Source organism: Vidua macroura, chromosome 2 (assembly GCF_024509145.1).
Source record: "Vidua macroura isolate BioBank_ID:100142 chromosome 2, ASM2450914v1, whole genome shotgun sequence".
Taxonomy (NCBI): Eukaryota; Metazoa; Chordata; class Aves; order Passeriformes; family Viduidae; genus Vidua; species Vidua macroura.
This window is the reverse complement of record NC_071572.1, coordinates 17,914,666-17,939,936: the sequence shown is the minus strand read 5'-3', so window position 1 is coordinate 17,939,936 and position 25,271 is coordinate 17,914,666. Positions and strand designations below refer to the sequence as shown.

The 25,271-nt window shown below is 40.3% G+C and overlaps 1 protein-coding gene across 9 annotated transcripts in view; it reads right to left on the bottom strand.

Moving 5' to 3' along the window:
• Positions 1-24,694, bottom strand: part of GEMIN8 (gem nuclear organelle associated protein 8) — a 28,263-nt gene extending 3,569 nt beyond the window's left edge. The window contains exons 1-6 of one of the 9 annotated variants that reach the window (XM_053970417.1): positions 24,078-24,190; positions 23,264-23,313; positions 22,166-22,344; positions 21,384-21,486; positions 20,059-20,098; positions 16,734-17,199 (exon numbers count right to left, since the gene is read on the bottom strand). In XM_053970417.1, coding sequence (XP_053826392.1) covers positions 16,734-17,199; positions 20,059-20,061 — 469 coding nt within the window. In that variant the 5' untranslated portion in view covers positions 20,062-20,098; positions 21,384-21,486; positions 22,166-22,344; positions 23,264-23,313; positions 24,078-24,190. Of the gene's footprint in view, positions 1-16,733; positions 17,200-20,058; positions 20,099-21,383; positions 21,487-22,165; positions 22,345-23,263; positions 23,314-23,617; positions 23,858-23,883; positions 24,049-24,077; positions 24,191-24,513 lie in introns of those variants that run through there. The other 8 variants (XM_053970415.1, XM_053970420.1, XM_053970419.1 and 5 more) reach the window with 8 other exon arrangements.
• Between the last annotated feature and the right edge of the window lie 577 nt (positions 24,695-25,271).

The following is a 25,271-nucleotide window of genomic DNA, read 5'->3' as shown; positions in this document are numbered from 1 at the left end:
ACTGCCAGAATTCACAAGGAAATATACATTAGAGTCCATATGTGTTTTTGGAAGAGTCAGATTTATTTGGTGTTGGGCCATTTTAACCAGAAGGTCTGAATTAAAGAAACTAACATTGCGTAGAGAGGGCTTAGCACTTCAAGGGTAAGGTAAAGCACCCAGGCTATACCTTGCACCCCGCTGGAACCAACTTCCTGGGACACCACGCTGCCCACAACTACACAACACACTTTTAAGCACAAACTTCATGCAAATTACACTGAATAGTTTTAGACAGATAAAACCAAACAAGACTATGCTGGCAAAACAGTGTCTCCCACTGTAGATTACACAGCAAATTGGCAAGGCAATGAACTGGACCCATATTTGTTAACTCTCTTGGGACACTAGATAATTCCTTGTACTTCTGTATTGCCCATGGAAATTTTAAATTCTTTAGTTACATAGCTGCACGCTAGAGACAGCTGCTTCCTCGCTTGTTTGCTGTAGAAAGCTGTCTGATGGCTCACTGCACACGCTCATCCTTAAGAAAAAAAAATTTCTCTGGAGATAGATAATGAATTCTTCTGTTTGGAAATTAAATGGATCTCTCGCAAGAAGCCTCATGATGGATGAGTGGATTACAGTTTAGTGTGCATCAATCTCCATTTCTCAACACAGAGTAGTTCATAAATCTGTAGATCCTAATTTTAACAATCCAAATTATAATACCAATTCAAATTCTGTTCGCAGAATTACCTGATGTATGTCTGGAGTGTTTTACTTTACACTAATCAGATATAGTGCCTGTAATTTTCTAAATTTACTTCTGCTATTCCATAGCTACTGGTTAAAAAAAAAATCTCAGAGTGATAGTATTACAGAGTTTTAGACACATAAATCAGGTCTACAATCCAGGCAGAGGCTCAAGACAGAAATGTGCTACAGGGGCCCACAATTTTTTTGCACCAAAGGCTGAATTTGAGCACAGAACATGACAGCTGTTGCTGGTAATACCACTAAAGTTGTGTGGAATACGCTGCAGTAATCTGTGCAGAGATACCACTGTAACCAACTCATAGACAGAATCATAGAATGGCTTGGGCTAGAAGGGACCTTAAAGATAATCTTATTCTAATCCCCCTGCCACAGGGAGGGACAGTGTCCACCAGATCAGTTGCTCAGAGCCCCATCCAGCCTGGCCTTGAACACTGCCAGGAATGGGACATCCACAGCTTCTTTGGGCAACCTGTTCCAGTGTTTCACCACCCTCAAAGTAGGGAGCATTATTTGCTTTTACAGACTATCAAGGAAAGAAGTCATGAAACTAAATGGGCATATAAACTACTGCTTTTCCAAAAACAGACATAAGGAACAGATAACAGAGAAAGTGCTGTCCTGTTGAGTTGCACATTAAACTTTCTTTGGTGGGGCATGGGCTGGGAAGCAGAAGTGCTGTAATTTCCAGCAGTCTGGGTTCTATCCATTACCTCAGAGTTTAGTTTAAAAACAATACTAAGCAGTACAACTTGAGCTAAATGTGCAACTACCTCTTCATCAAAAAGCTGACAACTAGAATCTGAAAATGGAAATACAAACAAAATTATAAGCTGTCTATAACCACAAGCCTACGGAGACAACCAGAATTTCTCTGAAGCAAGTAATACATATTCATCCATGGAGCAGATAGCATGGTTTATCAAAATACTAATTCTCAGTCTGCAGCAATGAAGTCCCCAGCTCACTCTCAGATCAGTTTCACATTCCAAATTCTCCAGTCACTGGGCTGCCAAGTTATAAATGTAAAACAAGTAATTTTTACACAATTCTAAGTAGTTCCTCCTTCTACTTCACACAGACTAAAATAAACATGCTTTCTTTTACAGCATTCATCTTCAACTACTGGCAAGCTTCCCCCAATCAAAGAACACCATTTTGCAAACATTCACAAGGCAGGCAGGCAGCTGCAGTGGTGGTTGGTTCCTGCACAAAGAAAAAGCATTGCTGATGTTTTCCCAGTTGGTCAGTTCCATGTCTTTTCAAAGATGTTCTTTCTCCCTCTTGAAGCTCTTTTCAAAATTAACTTTTTCTTACCAAGTCCAGCTCTGTTGGGAAGTCATTGTTACCTGGCCAAAACCAGCTGGGGCATTTTTTCCGAACACAGTAAATAAAATTCTTTAACCACGAAGAAAAAAAGTCCAGGTATCTGTCATGCACCCAGTGTCCCGGGTTACCCAAAAGATTATTGTATTCCATATCTATCTGTGCCCAGAATGGGAAGCGTCTCTTTAAGACGACAGATCTGGAAAAGGCACCCTGGGGCCAGCAGGTGCCAGCCCTTTTGAAGTCGGGGTTGCGCAGGCAGAACTCTCTCTTGCCCATGGCTCTTGCTCTTTGCCTTCATTCTCACAGGCAGAGAGCTGAGGCAGCACCGGTGGAGGCTCCCCTCTGGTTTTCTTCTGGGTTTTTTTTTTACGAGGCAGGAAGGTATTCAGCCATGTCCAGGAGAGCAGGGCTCTCACATAACAGTGACTTGGGAAGACAAATGTCATCACTCCAAATGTCCCTTCCTTCCTTCTTCTTCCCCCCCTTTATATACTGAGCATGACGTCAGATGGCCTGGAATACCCCGTTCTTAAACTGGGTCACCTGTCCTGGCTGTGTCTCCACCCCATCTCCCATGCGTCACCAAGGTCCTCACCAGCATGGCAGCAGGAAAAGCAGAAAAGGCCTTGGCTCTATGTAAGCCCTGCTCAGCAATAACAAAAACATTTCTATATTATCAACCCTGTGTTGAGTGTAGATTCGAAACACTGACCCATACCAGTCACTGTGAAGGAACTAAACTCTACCGCAGCCAAAACCAGCACATCTACCTAAACTCATGCTACATTCCTGGGCCATCATTAGTAATTCTAGGCCTTATGAAAGTAAGTTTCAGATTACTATTTCTCCCTTCACCACTTTGCCCACTTTTTATGAATGACTTTTAATCTGGTGTGTACTAGCTGAAAAGAAAAGTGAACAAATACAGACAATTACCTCCATGCTCAGGAACTGCCAAAAGAGGAGACAGGAGCTACTGTATTAGCCATTCACTGCATTTGGGCCTTCATATGCACACAAATGACCTCTTAATAACTTTCAGCAAGACTGTGACCTAAGACATAAGCTATTTTCCCCCTAGGTCCTTAGAAACTCAGATGCCTTGTTTCTCTTATTTTATAAAAGGGAAAATGTCTCACGCTTTTTCTAAGTTTGATCCACTTTATATTTCTTTCTTTGTAATATCCTTTGAGAAGCTTAAGTAGTAATAATAATAAAAAATTCATGTCCAGAACTTATCCTCTTCTTATTAAAAGAAAAAAAAACCCCAGCAAACAAACCAAGGAAAAGAAACAATTTCAAAACCAAAACCCAAATAAATTCCCTTATTTAGGAAGAAGTCTCCATGGAGAAACTTTGCAATATTAAGAGGAGATAGATAATTACTCTCCCTACTTCTATGTCAGATTTTTAAAGAAAGATTCATACCCAGCATTGTGTGGTTTCTTGTACCATTTTTAGCTCTTGGTATTTATATATCCAACCCCCAGCTCACTGCAGCCAGTGATAATATTCCATCTGACAACATTTCTCATACAGACATTCTTCCCCACAGGTCTGTAGGTGCCCACACTCAGCAGCCTGCCATGTGCTGCCCCACACAATGGTAGTATGGTAAAAGACCAAGGGCTTGCTCCTCCCAAATGTTAAATGCCATTACTGACTTTCAGTTGCTTACTTAGTCAGCATATTATTTGTCAAGGAAATACTGCACTTTCTCCAGTCTTGATGTGTTTTTAATTTTCCATGATTTCAGACTGTGTGTTCACCTATTTGTCTGCACATTTCAAATGATGAATTATTTTGTGTTACTGCTGTGTGTGCTCAATTAGTGAGCTTTTCATCTTAAATTCTACCTGAGCTGATCTTGAGCAGCCCACACTAACAGTTAAAACCACTACCCATTTCTACTGATTAAAAACTCTTAGTTCTCTCTTTAAATGCCACTTCCCACGAGCATATCTGCTGTGTTAAGTGTTCTGCCCACACAGGCTTCGCCATGCAAAATGCCGGTTTCTTCATCTTCCTAGGAAAGCTAAATACCTTCACCATAAACCTATATAAGAGGTTTTTTTTTAATGTGATAGAATCAGACCATTTTATTGTCCCCATACTTGCATGAACTGGGCATAACATGGGGAAAATCAAAATCTTTGTCTCAAGGAATTCCACCAAAACAGGAATTTAAATCAGGATTTGAATACAGGATATTCAAGGAATTTAATTTCTGCAGAGCTCTGGATTTCCACAGGGCTGGAATTTCAAGTACTACTCTTTATCAAGTGCAAAGTTTTGCAGAACAAGTTTCCATCAGTGGGAGTCTACAAGATACAAACAATTGTAACTTACCCCCACATCTGTAAAGATAAAATATTCTTGGTTGCTAAAAACAGCGTGGTCCTGCTTGTTGGAAGGTTACTATAGAACACTAAATAACTTACTGAAATTGTGGAAACATACTGAAAGAGAATGATGATTTTACAGCAGAATGAAGAGCCTTGTTCTAGCTGTAAGCTGGCTTGGAGAAAACAGACTTCTTTTAAAACTTTTTAAATTTAAAACTCTGTGCTTCGAAAGATGTGACAAAGGGATTCCCCATGACACCGCGTAATTTCCCCCTTCCCATTTTTAGCAGAAGTCTGATCTCCAAGGACAGCTAGGCCCTATCTTACTATGCAAGCAGTCTCATCTATACATAACAATTAAATACTGACTGGAAAACATTAATTTGGAATAAAAATTACTTTTGTTGTGAGTAATTGCCTGCAATGTTAAGCTTTCAGTTACCAGTCGTGACAATCATGAAAGAGAGCTACCAAAAATCCTGAGGATATTAAAACCCCAAATATCTACACTGACAAAGTTTCCATCTGCTAGTTGAGGAGAAAATGAGTTAAAAGAAATGGACTATTTAATCATATTTATCTACAAGAAACACAATATTCTCAAGAAAAAAGAAAATGCTCCCTTACAGGCTTTGAAGTAAGAGCAGATGTGATTCCTTGGCAAGCTTGTGGCAGCCCAAAACCATGGTTCCATGGACATTTTTCCTTCCTGAGCTGCAAAACCAGCTTATGCAATTTCTGCTCTTCTCCCTTAGCTGCATGCTCCATCTCCCAGGCTCTCATGCTACAATTGTCTAAGGGGCAACAGAAACAATCCTACAAAAAACAGAAAACCCTCCCAAACAACCAAAATTTCAACACATTATATTTAGTTCTAGTACAGTTCAGTGCCCTGGAAACACCAGACCAAGAGTGAATGTCTAGGAAGAAGAATTGCTTAGCCTGGCTTTGGCACCAAGATGTGTTTAGTGAAGCACAACTGAAACCCATTGCTAAGAGCAGGAAATAATCTTAGGTAAGAGAGTGCACTGCCTCAGACACAGTTGCAACAGGCTGTCTAAACAGACAGCAAACAGATTTTGCACATCTGACATACTCCAATACCTTCGTTCACTGTAATCCAATTTTTCTACACAGTTTGAAGAGGACAGCTCTGTAGAAACAGGGCAAAACTACTTACCAATACAGCAAGTGGAGAAAAATTACCTTTGAAATAAAAATGAATAGAAACCAAGGAAGTAAGATTAGAACTAAGGTGTTCCACTTTCAGGCTTGGTACTTAATGGTATGTGTCACTCTCAAGTTAATTAACCACATGCCTCATTGCAAATCTGTAAAATTTATCTAACACTTTAAAGAATTAATTATCTCACATTATTTTGTTATTTGGGTTAAGCAACTGGCACAAAGTTAAACAGCTAACTGGAGAATAAAGAAGCCGATTTCTGTTTTAGAAATATGATTAAAAACCAAGGATTGTTCTGTGATCTCCAAAACAAACCGCCAAGGATCCTACACAGAAACAATATAAGCCTTCATGTCCATGTTTACATTAGCACTAGGCTACACTGGTTACTGCCCAGCTAAACATCAAATCACCTTTATTTTCTTCTATTACCTTCCACAATGAAAAGGAGTATTTTTAGTCCAACCAGAAAATGCACTGAAACAATTAAACCCCATGAATATGAAACAATCAATGAGTCAATGGAACCTCAAGTGAAAGCCTGCTCTAGAATTTGATTGCTCTGAATGTAATTAATAATCAGGAATTTGCTGATGAAGACGAAAAAACTCAGAAGTGAGCCCTGTGCAATCAGGGGTCTGTAGCACACCAGAGGCACCAAGGTGTCTGCACCCTGGTGCCATCTGACACAATTAAACTGATAGGAAGTTGCTGAACGACCACTGCTAAGAAATTAGAACAGGATCAGGCGCTGGCAGCTGCCTCTAGTAAGGATCAAGCCTACTTCAGTAAGATTAAATACAGACCAGCTGACTCTGCAGTCCCATCCCCCAAAACAACTCCAATCTGTCACCGATGGCAACAATGCTGACACCAGACAAAGACAACACTGGTAGAGTAAACAGAAGGATTACTTAAATCTATATATAACTGTGCCTTCACATACATTTATGGCACAGTCTGAGGAGACTGAACAAGGAAATATTAAAATTTTAAAATGCTACTTTAAAAGCAAACCAGAACAGAGAAGAAACATGAGTTTCACAATAGTTTTTTATGTGTGCCCTGAATAGAAAGTAAACACATGCTCTTGGAAGAACATGTTTCATGATGCACTGAGCCGCTAGACAGCTAAATAATAATGAATTTGGTGCTTTCAGGAAAAAAAGAAAGGAAGTAGTCTGTGTCAGTCTTCTAGATCAAACTCACACATTTGTACTTCACACTGAAATTTCTTTCTTGACTCCAGACACACTACAGTGCTGAATTCAAGTCTGGCTTATTGCTTGGTATGAGAGAGCTACTTTATCAAAAACACTTGAAAAACATTTTGGAGACCAACCTGCAGTCATGTTGCTGATTTTCTGGGAGGAAGTATAGTCAGGCTATGAATTGACCTTTCAGTTAACTGGCAGGTCCAAAATTCAGTATTACCACAGACATGCAGAATTAAATAACAAAGTCTAATCCATAGAAAATTAATTTCAGCAAGTAAATATGCATTTTCTCCATGTTGCTAGTAAACTGTATGTGCTGCCTGACCAAGCATTTGGAAAGAGACATCCAGAAAAAGGGTCAAACTAAACGAATTGGTGAAACATATCACAGTTTTTGTAAGGAAGGGTTGAAAGGTAACTTTGGAAATATAAGTTTACCTCTGACCTTCTGAATTTCTCATTGCTTACTTCAGCACTCTAGTAAATTCAATGAAATATACTAGAACCCATGAGGGGAACTGCTATGCCCACTATTAAAAATACAACAAAAAACATTGGGGACATATGCCAGAAGAAACCTGCAGATGTGCATCCATTGTACTTTCCACAAAATGGGAGTGTTTGACTTCAAAAGTAGTTCCAGGATTTGCTGCTGGAGCACAAATCTGAGCACTCTTTTTTAAGAGAGACAGCTGGCATCCCACTTGTCAGAAAGTTAAGTTGTACTTCTTAGCACTTGGGAGTTTCCTGTCTCCTCTCTGTCACTTCAGCGGGATAATTCCTACATGAAGTATTTCAGTGACCTGATGAAGACTTTACACAAGGAGAGCTACCAGACTAAAAGCCCATCTAGTCTGACAGCCTGCTCATGACAGAGGTCAGTACCTAATGCCAAAGCAAGGATGCAAAAGCAGAGAATGTAAATGTCTACATGTCACCAGTATCACCTAGTGAGAAATGGAGAGAACAGAAAAATGCAGATGCTTCTCCAAAGCCAGCCAGCTGCTCTGCAATCTACCACCTCAACACCTCCTCCATCAGCATGTTGCACATGATGCAATCTTCACAGTCTGGACACTTCTACATTTACCAGTGGCCAAAAATCCCAAGGAAATGACAACTGATGAATTTTAGAGTGATTATGCCAACACTCTGTTCAGCAACCACCTCAGAAACTGCAGACCTTCTAGAAATCAAGGTATTCTGCAAGGCTCGTACAAAGTGAGAACAGCAGCATTTGAACAGCCACAGAAAAATTGAGGCCCAGCACACTCTTTGGAGACCTACATTCCTTGGCAAAGTTTCTACAATTTCTGTGAATACAGAGCTGACTTTTAGAGAAACAATCACTCCAGCAACTACAAATGTAATTAAATTCAGGAGATTCTTATACAGCTAAATGTGAACAGTAACACTCAATGGTGTAACACCCATGTAATTTATTTCAGTAAAAATATCCATTTAGTATTTAGCCTTCATTTTTTTACTTTACCTCTATGATTTCAGTGTACTAGAGCAGTGATCTGACAAATTCAGACATGTGTCCTTGAAAATATTGTAGGAAATTTCGACAGCCACATAAACAGCTTTGGGTACTTTGGAGGCCAATTGTAAAAACTGTAACACAGATGAACAGCTGGATTGCTCTGTACTGAGTACTTCATAGGGTTGCAGCACAAGTGTTTCTCAGTATGTTGCTATATCAACCTTCTCTATTTCTCTGAGCAACAGGGAAGTGCTATTACCCCTGTACTAAAGGTCTAAATAAACAGAAAATGGACACAAATTCCTAGAGCAGGAGACATTCTGGATTCTTTGGAATGAACTTCACAGCAGATGACATCACATGGTGGCATAGGTGCTCACCTCTGTCGCTAGAAAAGACAAGAAGGACAATGCTCCCTTGTATCCTTAGGGTTTAAGATGCATCATCCTTTGGGTATAAATGACTAGCTTTTTTCTTCCTGGAAGGCATCAGTGGAAGACTATAATTTGGATATAAAGACTATAATTTGGGATATTTGTTTCTGAATTCTACCTACGTTGAAAGCTTTTGTGGATCTAGTCACAACTGGCACACCCAAGGCTGTGATGGAAGTCTGTACAGGCCACCCAAGTCTGACATGGGTGGCCTAACAAACTCTGCCTGCCTCTCTCACTTGATTTTTAGCATCCAAGGAAATGAATTTGAAAAAGACCCATGCAGATGGAAGTGTCTGAACCGTCAGTTTCTGCCACAGCAGCACCCACATTTCCCTAATGACAAAGGATGTGAACTCCATCTGGATGCTTCTCATAAAACTGAGGCACACTGAGAGATGCTGAAAAGCAAATGGTGCCTCTGAAGTCTTGGCATTAACAATACCCCATTAAAATTAGCTGGAGTAAATTACCTGTCTCCAAGCAAATCTGTCTATATAGGGGATTTGCTTTTTAACACAGAGACCTAAAATGTTTTTTAATGTGTTTTTATTTTGCTGCCATGCGCTGTTGCAGCTTCTGAGCAGATTTCGTACATCACGAGTGTAGAAAGAAGACATCATCATTACATCCATTTCTACCTTCCTCTCTGGCATTTGCTTTTCACTATTACTCCAGAGCTGAACACCCTGAAACTTTAAACATTCTTTCTACAACAAAAGCTCCCCCAGTAGATACCAAAATAGCTTGTATTAGAAAACACTTCACAGTCCACAATGTCACTGTCCACTTACAAGGTTGAAAGTATCACACTAAAGGCAGATGAATTCAGATTTATCATCAGAGAACTGAGACACAGCTCTTCCCTTAGATCATTTAGAGATCCAGAAATGCTGTATGTGGCACCCAGATGGAATCAGTAATCAAGGAATTTTAGGGAAAAGTGCATAAACTGTGAAGACAGACTGCCCAAGCTGAGTGATTATCACAGAGATGCTTTTATGCCACTTTTCCCTAGAGCTGTGTCTGTCAGCATGGTCTCACCTGCTCTTTTCCACAGCAGCTGCAGCTGCTTTAAAAGCCTTCCCTGCAAGGACAAAGAATGAAGAGGAGACTAGAGGAGCCACTCAGAGCAGCTGCAGATGCTAATGGAATAACCAAGCAGGCAAACCTGCCTTCAAAAAATTACCAGCACCAATTCTGAGTGTAAGTAGTGTCTGCATCCTCCCACACCAAGCTGTTCCCATATGAAGCAATCTTCTATAACAGCATTTTGAAAGGAATTTTTGCTCTTACAATAAGACTGGGGAAGGATTCCTTGTTGCAAATGCGGCCTCAGCCCTGGGGCCCACCTGTTGTTTTTTTGCCAGAACTTCGCAGAGCCCAACGGACACAAAACAGGCACTGACACTCTGTGTGATCTAAAACTGAATTACCACAAGTATTCTCTCTGTAAAGAGAAAGTTCCAGTGGCTGATCCATCAGAGCAAGCTACTGACTGGCTTCCATAAGATCCTTCTGCAACCAGCAACTACCAAAACTAGGTACCAAATGGATCTCAGATATTGAGGGACAAAGCTGCTGAGAGGAGCAATGACCTGTCTATCATGTTTTTATTCCTGTATCCTCAGGACAAGTCCAGTCAGAAGGAATTACTGATTTACCAGAACATTACTGATTTACCAGAGCAGCAACAATACAAGATTATCAGACTTCTCTTACTGAGTCATGAATAACTTAGGGGTAATAGCTTCCTGGGAGAAAGAGTACATCAAATTCTGTATTTGTTTAGCAAAGATGTTGCCAATAAAATACATTTGGGTCACAGAGATGACATCTAAGTTAATTGTTAAGCAAAAGGTCTATAAAGAACACTTAGATCAGATTGTTCTTTATTCTAGCATTCAAGGCTTTTGCTTTCTTCCTGCTGAGGTCCTCAAAATCCCTTATAAATAACCTAAATCTCTCAACAAGCCCCCTGGTGTATCTATTGTCTCACTACACTAAGAGGAACACATCAGGCAGACAAATGAAGGATGACAACTTCAAAAACAGGTTTCTGAAGTTTAATACACATGTTCATATTAAGACAGCATTCTTCATTTCCATGAAATTTAAGAGGAAGTAGACAGAGGTGTTCAACATCTTGGCATTCCTCTTAAAGCAACATCTTCACTACAGTCACACTGAACCACATGAGCTTCTTTTCCCACACTCCCAGCTATTAACCTGATGTAACTCAAATACCAGTACTTCACAGCATGCTTAGAAAAAACTAATACCAGTACAGTCACTGGCAGATAGGGAACGGTCATTCCAGGTCCCAGCTCCACCCAACTGTCCAGGCTGCACCCTGGGAGCCTGGTCCACAGAAGCCCCAGGTGCCACCTAGGAGCTGAAGCCTGCAGCATCCCTTACTAGAAAACAAGAAGCCTGGCCTTGCTCTTGCTCTCAACTTTCAGGGGTTGCCAACACTGTCAGACTCAGCCTGTGGCACATACACGTAAGAAAGACTTTATATATAATTTCTAGGTACATGTATTAACTCCGCTGCAACTCTCCAGAGCACACAGCTCAGTTTCCTCAGCAGTACCTTGAGCTTTCCAATGTCTCTCTTCCATTACTTCCTGCAGCAGCAAGCCATAAGTTGACAGAGCAAAGATACACATCCTCCTAAGCTCAAATTCTATCTTTTCCTCCTAAGCTCAAATTCTGTCTTTAGCATAGGACCCAAGGACATTTTCCTGACAATACTTTACAAATTGATACGCTTTGTATAAAGATAACCTTGTCTGTCATGAAACAGATCTAAAACTGTGCCCAACTCTTGCTCTTCAGACTCTCTAATTTTGCAAGTAGAGATTAGTTTCCAATATTAAAGCAGTGAAAATTGTGGCACTTTTCCTTGTTCCTCTAGTAAGGAGGCATATTCTCAGTAATTGGCTTCTGGTATTGAATAACACAGCTTCTATGCTGGACACAGTGTGTGCATTTGAGAAGATTCTGCCTCTACACAACAAAAGGTTCAATCATCAGGATCAGAGATGTGGTACAAAAGGAGTAACTTTCACATTTCTTCTTCAGTTCACAAAATAACATGTTGCAAAAGCATCTCTCAAGCACCCACACATATTGCAGAGAGCACTCTTATTTCACAGGCATTTCTCAGAAGCTTTAGCATCTCAGCTTCTACAGACTGTAGCTAAAGTTCATGCCAAACAACGCTTTTTGGTTTGTCAAAAAGTTTGTCAACAAAGGCTGTTAAAGGCAGGGAAGTTGAGCAGATATTTGTAAGTTCACCATCCACACTGCTTGGACAGTTTATGGTAGGGAAGAAGAAAGAAAAAGGAACAGTGGGGAGCGTGTAGTTCCAAGAATTTGAGCGACAGTCTTATGAAGAAAAAGGCAGATAAAATCCAGGGAAAAGCATTTACCAAAAATGAAAGAAAGAAGGAAAACATGGTGGCAAAAACCATGAATCAAAGTCTATTTTCCAAGAGGCGTGCGAGCCTTAAACAAAATCAAAAGCTTCCTGGATCTGGTACGATTCAAACAAGTTACAAAACATGGAAAATTCCATTACTTCCTCTTCACAGAAGAGGCAGTGGCAACTATCATCTTTCAGAGAAGAAGAAACATGAGGGGAAAAGCCTACAGATTGCGGTTTCGAAACAAACATCTTCATTCACCATTTCCGTTCATTTCTAAAAAAATATTTTCCATCTAGCATAAAAAAATTTAAGTTAAGACATTATTTTTGGGAAAAGCTGGAGGCTATGTGTGGGCAATAGAAACAGAGCCTTTGATGGAAAAAACTAGTCAGAGCATTAACAAATGATAGACTATTATCCTTCAGTAATGAACTGACATGATGGTACTTTCCCTTGTTTTTCTTTGTTTTTAAATAAAGGATTCTGTCTGTGTCCTGTTCACTACTATAGAATGGTTCTCAATGTACTTGCAATGCTGTATTCACTCAATTTTAGCAGTGATTTTCTCTTATATGCAAAAGGAAACAAAGAAAAATTGTATAAGGACAAACTACATGTTTCAAAGGCTAAATTTTAAAGTGTAATAAATATGTGCAATTAGACAGTTTACAGAACTGTTAGGGTTGTGAATCTTCCTTTCTTGATTTTTGCCCTTTTAATTCTTGCAAATGTAAAAAGGCAACTTACTGCATTCTATCCTTTACATCTAGGATGCCTGGAGAATCTGCTACCACACTTAGGTCTGACAGGTATGGTAACCCAGGCAAACAACTTCATGCTTTTCAACTGCCAGAGGGAAAACTTAAATGCAATCATAAACATTCCCAAGATGCATAGTATGCTTGGATCACCAGCTACATGAAGAACCAGAATGACAGACTAGCCTGATAAGAAAACCCTCTAAAAAAGAGAATCACTATATAATTACGATTGCATATGGAGAAACTGTCTGTAAGGGTTTTAACCAAATGCCATTTATCTAAAACATGAGATAAGTTTGTAGTGTATTAGTACATCTCAGTTCATACAGCCTCAGCGAAACTTTACTCATAATTACTTCTGGGCATTCCAGGAACATGTAATTGACTACAACACATGATACAAATTGACATGACTTCAAAGACAAAAAAAAAGATTGTTTTAAAAGAGGTTGGTTGTGAACTGTATCACTGCAGAAGTGTTAAATCATGCAGCAAGTTTGCCAGTTTCAAAGCCCTTACTTTGCAAGTCAGCCAATCACTGCAAATGCCCACTTAGAAAACAATTAAAAATCCTACAGAAGTTAGAAATCTGCTTGTTCTTCAAGTTTGTGGCAGCTACAAAGAAATGAAATAAATCTTAAGTTTTCTTCTTTGGCTAGACTGACACAACATCTTTCTTATCTGCGGTGCTCTCCTCTTTGCAATTAGCATTAAGGCTTGTATGTTACCATCTAGGCTCAAAGGCCTTTCACAGAGCCACAGAATCATAGAATCATGAAGGTTGGAAAAGACCCCCAAGATTCAGTCACCTCATTCCCACCTACCTCAGGCCTATTTAAGTCTTTCACAGTTAAAGTTTGCAAGATGTTATCCTCTGATGTCTATGATAATTTCTGTCCAGCAAGCTCTAGATCAGGCATTTTAATTGAAGAGTCTGACATCAGGTAGGATTCCTTTTAATCCATTTGATTATCCTTCTACATGCCTATGAGACATCTGTGGATCAGGTGTGGGAACCAGCTATATCTCACATGAAATATCATGACTCACTACACGTGTCCAAAATAGATGCATTAATGCTGTGTAGTATTTCCGAAGTTTGGACAGGTAGAAAAACACCAAACCAATGGACGTCATACTTCACAAAGATTGGTATCCCCTTCCTTATGCGCCAAATTCCCATTCCTATTTGCCCCATTGATGCTCTGCTCCCTTGTGACTCCCACCTCATTAAGTTGCCCATAAGCGTGTATCTACCTCTTGTCAACTCTGCTTTTAGAAGAAGAGCAAGCTGTGTGTATTCTCCCAAGTGATTATCAAGGTGCAGGGGTCAGAGGCTGTGAATTCCACCCGGAGCCCCTTACTGATGCCAGAGGAAGAAAATATGAGACACAGCCTTCCCTTTAATGTCCCCCAACGACTGGCTTTTGCTTTAACTGATCGTCAAGGTCCTATTGGTATTCTACCGTGGCACACCCAAACAATCTCATTCACTTTAAATGCTATGTAAAACTCTTGCCTCACCCTTACAAATGTCTCTCTCTGAAGTGGAGGTGTAAATTTCAGGCATTACTGAGGTTTATGTTACCCAAGTTTCTCTATAAATCTGCTCCTAAGGACATGAAGTTTGGGATTAAAAGCAAAAGTCATTAAAGAGAAAATACTCAAGTAACTGAGGGTTTCTTTTGAGGATGCATTATCTCAATCTTCTCAAGCATCAATACAGAATGACAACTGTTAAACAGTATGAAAGATATAACATGATATAGCATCATTATTATCACAGCTTAATGAAACTCTAAATTAAATTTTGTTCATAAATAGCAATCAGGAAAATTAATAAAACTACCTCTTAAAGTAGAGTATTACTGCCTTCAACACAGTCTCCATACCAGCTCATTTCCAAACCATTACAAAAACAATGATTTTCCCCTCCTCCTGCTGCTTATGCTTCTTCTTTTGAGAAACTTCAACAGACTAAAAAATTTCTTCTACTTTCCTTTTCCCTCACCATGCAAGAAAAAATTATTTCCAAACAAGATCATACTGTGTTTTTAATTACTCACAATAGTAGCACTTAGAAAGCAACATTCACCCTAGATTTCTATGTCACTTAAAAAATTTCATTTAAGTCAAGTATTTGTTTACTTTTTCATGCTTTGAAGAATTATAGATGCTTACTCAGCACTATCCTCACTTTATCAGGAAAGCTGCTAAAGAAACTGAGGCATGCAGTAGTGAAGGACCACAGCCTGCTTGAGTTTGCATGAAGATCTGCAATAGTGCCACTGAAGCACATGGAGTTAACACTCATCCAGAGCTAGGTTACAACACAGCGCAGAGCAGAGACCAAATAATTCCAAAAGGTTCTGAGTACTGCTGTGGTGGAAGGAACAAAAGTAAAATCTGTACTCTGAGTCATAAACTTCTTTCCAATTCACCTGCTCATCATAAAGAACAAATCATATTTTTAGCAAGCACAGCCAGTGAGGGGTCAGGAAGAGACTAAATAGCTACATCAAGGTCATACAGGATATCTGCAACATAGAACATTCTTTAAGACCTTATTTCCCAATTTCCAGGATACCACCTTTATTCACTCACATACCTTTAAGTACCACTAATCATATTAGTCAAAATAAATCCAAAGAAAATGTTCTGCACTCCCAGAAGTAGCCCAGTGTCTTAAAACACCATGTATCTCATCAAAGGAACATTTCAACAGAGAACACCAAGCTGATTCTGCAAAAGCACAATGAGAAAGGGATTCGTATCAGGCACTTCCACAGAACTCCCTAACTCACTTTCTCTGCTAACTAGATCAACTGTGCATCACATTGATGAGAAGTCTGAAGTTAAGCTGAGTTACCAGCTCACCCTCTGATACCTGCTGATCAAAGATCTTAAAATACTTTTTCTTTCCCTTTCAATCATGGCCTTTATTATACATTTTTAGAATGTTTTCTCTTTCAGAGAAGCAGAAAAAGCTCTATTAAGCATTCATTACAAGTATTTTCTACTGGACTCATGTGAGGAAAGTTATTTTTATTATTCTGCTTTCTTAAACCAGATAATTTTTCCTGCAACATCTGTATACGAGTAAAGTGTCAATAAAGTACAGAATAATCCTTTACTATTTTAAGAATTTCACAGAAACAAAGATGACCAATACCTCTGAGGATCAAGACCTGAGAAAAATCTTAAGACTTACATTCCCTCTCAAAGGACTTGGGTCCAGATCAAGATGCTCAACAAAGAGAAACTTGTGATATAGTGCAGAATTAAGAGGATGGAGGGGGAGGAGAAAAGAGTCATGAAATTTTACTGTCAGGCTAGCCAAAGAATAGCAAACAAAATGGCTGCTCCATGCTATAAAATACATTGAGGCTTACTCTAGGGGTCAGTGATGTATTCAAGCATTTCCTGTGGGCTCCCCTCTAAGACATATAGCACATTAACTAGATTTCACCATAAAAAATCTGGAGCTTTTTTCCTCAGCACTGATGATTAATACTGTCTTCTGGACAAAAGTGTTACTCTCCTCTTTGCAGTCATAATTTTTTTTCTCTGTCTCTCTCACCAAAAACTTTCAAACATTTTCTGAAACTTATTTCTAATGAGAGGTACTTAAGTGCACCCATCAGTTTTGCCTATTTCATTCAGCTGGCTTGCTCACTTGCAGTGCCTATTTCTGTGAATTCTTACAAAACCTGTAAATGTTGAAGCCATCTGGCACTCAATGTTATGGCCACCAAATACCACAAAACACAGAACAAGCATGGACTTACGCAGCTCTTCTCGGTGCCTCTCTGTCTCTGCAAAAAACTGGCGAAGCTCCTCTGTGATCTCCATGTTACTCAAGTCATATTCTATCTCTCCTTCAGACTCAGAGTCTTCCTCCATTTCAGAGTCCCTTTCAACATCCTCTTCCATTTCGGAGTCCTCATCAGCATCCTCCCTCTCCTGGTAGGCACCTGCGTACTGCTGAGCTCCCCTGTGATATGGAACTCTGACATCTGGTCTACAGCTGGAAGAATAGTTTTGGATATGTGGGAGATCACTCCCATCCCAATCTGAGTAATGGCTGCTTGGAGAGGCTGCAGCAGGATGCCACGGATGCCACGGCATGCGATAAAAGGACTCCATGGCTTTCCTGTAGGCTTTCTGGTGCCTGCGCATCCAGCGCATGGCTAAGTCATAGTGCCTCCAGTACCTCGCATACACCTTCCGAGAGTACCACGGCTCGGTGTCCTCCTGCAGCCAAAACACACGGGGAGAGGGAAAGAACACAAAAGAATCAACCACACACCACAACACTAATGCTTCCCTCCAAACACAAGGTATAAAGAGAGAGAGAAATTAAAAGCAATTGAAGGGAGCAACTAAATGCAAGCACAATGCTGCCTTTCAATCTTTAGTCATCCTTTGGCTATGATGGAACACGGAGATTTGAAAAGCAACATGTATGAGCACAGTGCACTTGTACCACACCTCATTACTCCTACAATAGACTCTTTTGGCATCAAGACAACCACCACTGAAGAACTATAAACAGAGAAGTTGTAGCATCCAGAAGGTATGTGTCCAGAAGTTGTAGTGTCCAGAAGGAACACTTTTCCAAGTGTTCATGCTACTACATAGGAATCAGGTTTTTTTAGGAAATATGCCGTGTGGATATAATCCACAATTCCTTAGACACTCATATGAGTTGTAAGAACTGAGTAATTCCAAGGTGTAGATATTAAAACCTATACCTGATTTCCAAATCCACAGGCAGAAAACACAAGAGATTAAGATTCTTCTGAATTAAACAAATGCATTCATTTTATCCAGTAACATATTTCCTCCAATAATGTATTTCCTCCATCTGCCTGCCAAAGTTTCTCAGAAAAGGTCAAACAGCAATTCAGACAAGTTCATATATCCACCATGACCACAATCTGTATAATACAAGACTCTATTTAGCGAAATGCAAGCTGCCAGTAAATCTCCCTTTTGTATCCATCACCAACCAAAACACGAAAGAGGCAATAAAGTGCCAGTGAAAAAGTACAGAGAAAAACAGTTCTATAGAGAGAAACATAGTGTAACACACCTTCTCCTGTCTTCCAGCTAATCTTAGTTTTCCTTAAAGAAGTTTCGTGCTGTTCAGATTTCACTGCAACTACAAAGCCCCACAGTCCCTGCAGCCTTAAGCTCCCTTCATAAAAGCCATTTCATCTCTCCCCTCATCCAACTCTCAAAAAGCAGGATAACAGAGGATCTTAAAAAAACAAAGCCATAAAGTAGACTAGAGCCTAGAACAAGTAAACTAAATAGGAAATATTTTCTCCCTTTCCCTCATGTCTTAACTTCCATAGAAAATACTTCTGGAGTAAAACAGAATGCCTCTACTTTAAATAGGAAACTTTTAATTAAGCCATGTTCTGGCAAACATTCAAAACTATGGCAAAACTAGCTGACATTTTCAGAGATGAATGTGACATTTACAGTCCTTTTTTAAGGTGGTTTCTTTTCTTTTTTTTTTTTTTTTTTTCATTTTAAGGACATACAGGACAAAAAATATTTAAGTCTATTTTCTTGATCTGCCCTGATGCCATTTGGTCCCCTTAAAATAATGATTCTGTAGGGAAAAGAAATCCAAAGGCAAAACAGAAAATTCAAACCTAAAAAATATTTCCCATTTAACACTATCCAGAGAGGTTCATTTAGTTTACTTACATTTGTTTTCACTTTCTGGTTCTCAGACAATAGAGAACAATAGAATAGTGAGCTTGAAATAATAATTGCAACTCTCATGCTGCCTATCGTTCTGGAAAATTGAGCCCATTATTCCACAAGAAATCAATGCTATATCTTTTTTAGGTCATTGTTAAGTGGTCTCAGAAACAAAATATCTTCAGCTAACAGAGTACACAAAGAAAACCACCACAAACTTGCATTCCTTAAGGTATTCCTAATCAAAAACTGCAGCCTATTTATGAAGGCTGTGTAGCTCAGCTATGTGATTTTAAAGTGCAGACAACTTATCTTTCCTGAAAAGAAAGAATTCATGGAGATGAAACTTCACTGTTCTCCTCTTGGTCTAACACTGCACTGCTACAAGACCATGCATTCGGCATTCCCAAAATGCATCATTCCCAAAATGAGTGGGTAGGAGGAAAGCATCTGCCTTCCATATGGAATTTTTTCATCCTTAATCATCCAACTACCTAATAGCTAGGATGAGCAATGCTTTATTTACCATTTCCCTTTGCTTAAGAATGTCATGCTGGCTTCTCATCCTTCAGCAGACAGATGAGAATGTCCTATTATCAAACTAGATACATTAACAAGTTACTTTTAAAACATTTTGACTATTCTTTTCTTAAAATATTAAAATATTTTAAAATCCTGTTTTGAAAGATCATGAAGCTTGACAAAAGCAGGTATCTCCTACATGCTACATATCTGCAAAAAAGACAATATATTCTTCCAAAGCTCAAAAATTATCTCCAGTTCTTATAAAATGTTTCTAAAAAGGAACTTGATGACTTTACTGAAAGCTCTGGAATCAAGCTGGTTGATTTGTCTGGCTGACTAGCTCCAGTTTTTAATTTAGGGGAAAGGAAGACAAAAAGCCAGTTCATGCAGACAGAACTGTGATGCTGGTGCTTGTCCAACTACTTTTTGTGAGGGGTTTTTTGTTGAAAGCGACCCCTGAAAACCACTCTTACATTTGAATTTTAAAAATACATCTGTTAAAAAAGAAATTACAGAAATGTTTTACATTTGGGTGGAAAAGGGAAAGGAACACTTTTAGTCTCACTTAATTCTGTGTCTGTGCTTTTTCAGCTGTGGAATAAATGGAAATAAGAGATTTCCTCAAGGAAACAAAAGCTATAAATCCAAGGCAAATGATCAGAGTCCTCTGTTATTCTCCGGTTATTTCTCTGGAGTCTTCCCAGGAGTAGACAAATCACTCATTGTTATAATCTGAATTCAAAGCAATTTAGCGAATTTTACATCTAATTTTTACATGTCTGCACTCACAGTTCAATGAAAGTGTTTATATGCATTTTATATATAAAATGTGACTAAGCTATTCCATAGGAACCTGTGAAGACCTCTTACCATCTCTTATGGAGTTTGTTCTCGTGATGATCAAGGTGAACTAGAAAAGAAAAGAGTAGCTTTTTAATTCACAAAAATATGTGTATTAAGGCGATCACAGGCACTGAATATATTTTTTATTATGTTTGAGTACCATGACCTACATCTGTTAAGCATCCCTTTTCTGTTGGGGCAAGTTGAAGTCTCTTACTCATAGATTTTGATTATCAGCAGTAAAAATCCCATTCCTTAAAATTCCCCACTACAGTAAGAAAATTAAAAGAGAGCCTTCTACAAAATGCAGCCTGAAATGCTGGAACTGAACATTTCTCCCATTGCTCTTCTCTTTCTTCATGCTTCCCCAACCTTTATTCTCCAAATTAATGCCAAACAAAAACTATAAACTTAAAGGAAACAAACTGTTCTCACTTTTTAGCTGTGTCTGCACAGGAACTTGTATAAAGTAAGCAATTGCCATAAAATGTTTAAACCCATCCCAATTCCACTCATGCAGTGAGTTTTAACCTGTGGTGCACTTTTGACCACATACAGGCCCTTTTTTCTCTTTGCCTATATTTTTTTTTTCCTCCTCTCCAGCATCTGATCCTGCCTCCCATGAAGAAAACACAGGTCAGTTCAAGTTGCAACCACAATTTTTAAATGTGAGGAAAACACATAAGGTAGAGAGGCAATTGGACAGGAAAAAAAAAAAAAAGGAAAAAATGGTTGTGGGGGTAGAAAGGGAGAACAAGAGCTCTATAATCACCAGGTAGGATTTATAATTACCAACATATCCAGGGTGGTTTACCAGTATATCACACTGAGAAATATTCTTAATCTCCTCTTATCTCACAATTATTTTATTACGCTAATAGGTTAGCTGCTTCTTTCACATATTTCTCTTGACATTCTCACCCTCAGCCTGAACTTTATTTTAGGTGCCAGTGAAAGGTAACAGAAATAGAGTACACTAAACTACCTATTGCTACTCTTAAGATATGGTCAAATGCTATTCCCAGAAACAGTGGAATATAGCCAAGACAGCACTTAAAACTGCTGTAGATTCATACCAGGAGAAAGCCAGGGTTTTTCAAAATGCATATCAATACAGTACAGTTGTGTTCTGCCTCATATTTAACCATACTCATTAAAGAGCAACTTTTTGTCACTTAAGCCAAGCCATACTGCATGAAAGGAGAATGGAATGGTCAACCAAAATGCAAATCATGCAGCAGCTACAAAAGCAAATGACTGTCCTTTTGAATGTGTCCAAAGCCCAGACTAAGCTCAAAGCAATAAACCCCTGGTAACACAATAACCCCATGTCTGCAAGAAGCTCTACATACAGGAGCAGCCCCACTGCAGTTGACGGAACAACTCATGCCAACAAAGGCTGCAGATTCTGGCATTAGGCAACTAAAGCATGTGAGTCACTGGATTCTCTCATGCCTACTTGGAGGAAGAAGTAATAGGTAAAGTCTGAGACTTTATTGTTAATACACAACATGCATGTACACTTCCTGAAAGGGAAGAAGGGGGAAAACCCTGGCAAAACCATCCAACTATATTAGTTTACCAAATATGAAAAACCTGTTTTGCCAAACACAGAAACTTTAATTATTTTCATAAATGATTTATGAAACATTAGACCACAAATATAAAGCAGAGCATAAAAATGCTGCAAGCGAGGAAACTAAATTAAAAAGTGAGCATGTTTTATTTTCAGTTGAATTACTCTTCCAAAACAAACTACATCAAATATGAAACAAGCAGCAGAAAAATAAATGTAATAGTTCTACGTCTATAATTCATACTTTAAAAAATGAAATATGTAACCAATTGAATATATGAAACTCATGAGCAAATGTACAATTTAAAATGGGAAAGAGATTTGTTTGCTTATACTGATCATTAATGATGGACATTTTTTCTACTTTCTTTTCCCAGTTTTAAAATATTTCTCCACTGATAATGAACAAGGGATCTTCTCCCTTTCATCAAAACATGTCTGTCCCCCTTACCAGCTTGAGGCAGGTGAGCATTAGGGAAAATAAATAAATCCCATCAAAGCAGTGACAGCATTTAATTCCCTTGGAGTCAATAGAAATGGAGACAATGTCTGTCATACCTTAGACTCAACTTCAATGCACTGGAGTTTATAACTTGGTAAGTAAATCCCACTCTGGGACTAGTGGTGTGTTGGATACAGCGTGGCTCCATGGAGGAAACAGGGACAACTGCAAGCTCAGTGCAGGATCAGTGAGGGTTCCATTATTCAAAATATCCATCAACACAAGATTAACTAACCTATTACAATATATTATGGTAAAAACATCATATGTTATTAACAGAAGGTAGAATTTCAATAAATTCAGCAGGTTTCAACAAAACACATTTATACAAAGCTTTCATGAAAAAGCCAACTACATTTGAATTGGAAATGTCCCTAACAACAGAGAGCTGACCAGCCCCTTTGCCCACTGCTGCGAAAAGTGTCTTCAGACAGGCCAGAGCTGCCCTAACTCAGTATCCAGTTTCTGGCAATGGTTAGTAGGAGATACTCAGTAAAATGTGACACTAATATATTCATAAAGGAATTACTTTTCCAGGTACATTTCTCCTGATTTCAGCAAGTGGTAGATCAGGCACTTTTCTTTTTTTTTTTTTTTTTTTTTCCATCTCCAAAACTGGTTTTGGCATTTAAAGCCAAAGCCCCCATGAATAACAGGTGTTTCCAATAAATCCCCTGGCAGTAAGTTTCACAGTTTGAGAGATTAAACATAATTTTGTGCTGTATGTTTTGAACTCACCTTAGTACATACTAGCTAAAAAAATGTGAACATAACAACATCAATAATGTGCATCCTCTCATGAACATTATTTCATTTTATACTTCTGATGCTTACTCTGATGCAGAATTACCACCAGAAGAGGGAAATGTCTGAAAAGTGGTCTGACATTCTCTGCTTCAGATTAATGCTGCACATTGCCGTGACGTTAACTTTAATACTGAAGTGCCCTAGTTACAGTCACACAGAAATACAAGCCTGAGATTGCTGGGACAGTTGGCAGCAAAAGATATTTCTCTTCAAAAGAAAGGGTAAAAATTCCCGACACTATACCCTGCATTCTGGTTTGTGAATGGCTGTAAATACAAGACTTGCCCAGCATTTAGGATACAGTTACAGCTGTTTCTCATCCCAACAGGAATGCTATGAAGACCCACCTATTACTATGATGTTCACATCAATGTCCTTAAAACAACAGCAGCAACTCCTGTGAATGGAAGGGAAACAAATTAGCATAACACAAAATAATGCTCGCAAACTTTAGCATATGTATTACCGATCTTCTGGCCCTATCAGAAGCCGAGGCAGTGTAATCTACTGTGGCTCCCCAGAAGAGGACCTTTATCCTCCGAGCTTCAGCACATAAACCCAAAAGCTATTTCAGCCAAACATCAGAGGGAAGAAATAAAGTGCTGAAAGCTGTACAATTATCAGTACCCCAGTCAGCTTATGCTTCATATATATCTGGTCAATTTAGTAATAAACAAGGAACACGATGGAACTTCTCCTACAGCTTTTGAAGGCCTAAGTAATTTCCTGGTCTCACAGATCTCGTGCCCAGACTCCGGCAAGTGACTGAAAGCCTCGCAGAAGCGATGAGCAGCTCCCGTCTCTGCTCACAGGGCACACAATTACCTCCAAGGACTGGCAGGAGCACGGGCCTTGTGCCCCGGCTGCCCCCGGCCCCGGCGCACAGAGCACCGCTCTCGCCCGAGCTCGCTCATGGCCGCCTCAAGCCGATGAACTGTAGAGAAATGGCGAAGCCCCGCGCCCGTACCGATACCATAACCACCGCCTGGTGCCACAATGCCGCCCTTGGCCCTGCCAGACGCCCGGGCTCCCACATCTCCCTCCTGAGCCCTTCGCTTTCCCGCTCCCGCCGCTGTTTCGCCCCGGCTACCATCTCCCTCAGCCCGGTCCCCTCCCCGGGCGGGAGCCCGCAGCCTGCGCGGGGGCCGTCCCCGCACCCACCCGGGCAGCCCGGGGCTCCGACGGCCGCGGAGAGCCGGGGAAAGCCGCCTCCAGCGCTCCCTCGCTCCGTTCCGGCGGGGCCCAGCGCGGCTTCCCCCGCCGCTTCCGCCCGGCGCTCGCCGGGCCCGCGGCGCCATCTCGTGGTGTTGCGGCGGGGATGTGTGGCCGGGCCCCGCTCTCCGCAGCCGCCCCAATGGAGCTGCCGGCCCCTCACGAGGACGGCGCTGCGAGCCCGCAGAATCACAGGATCAGATGGTTTGGGAAAGACCCGAGACATCATCGAGTTCAACCTGTGACCGAACAACTAAACCGTGGCACGGAGTGCCACGTCCAGTCTTTCCTTAACCACGTCGCTGGGCAGTTTGTTCCAATGTCTAATCACCCTTTCCGTGAAAAACTTCGTCCTAATGTCCAACCTAAACCTCCCGTGGCACACCTTAACATTATCTCTTCTCATCCTGTCACTTGCCATCCGGGAAAAGAGACCAGGAAGAGACCTCACTACAGCCTCCTTTCAGGGAGTTGTAGTAAGTGGCAAGGTCTCCCTTCAGCCTCCTTTTCTCCAGGCTAAAGCCCCGGCTCCCTCAGCCGCTCCTCACAGGCGTTGTGCTCCAGACCCTTCACCAGCTTCTTTGGCCTTCTCTGGCAAGTTCTGAGTTCCTGCTGTCCCACCTGACCCCCGGTCACCATCTCCAGTCCCAGAGCACTCACAGTGCTCACCAAGCTGACGCGTTACTCAAAACATGCGTGTGCTGCAGTGGTGGTGCTGTGGCACTGCCATACTTTACCCTCTGGTTATTATATTTTCCATAGTTAATATCTTAATTTTCTGTTCAGGTTCTGCACTGAGCCAGTATTTTCACGGGACTGTGAATGAGTAGCCCCTCAGGGACCTGTCACAGCTGGCAGAGCAGGGATTGCATTTTCCCCTGTGTAGCATTTTACAGTCTCTGTATTAAATTTGCCAGCTATTACGTGGTGCCAGAATGTTGTTGTGTGTTTCTTCATGGCTAATAAGCCACTCAGCTGTACCATACATAGCCCAGTATCCTCAGCAGACCGTGCCACCCCATTGTCTGTGCCTTTCTCCGGACAGCTCACGGATGGGCTATAACACACAAGTATGCTCCCTTAGGGCTTCTCTCCACTAAGGCTATTTCTCTTCTCTACTTTCCATGCTTTTAGTTGATACTT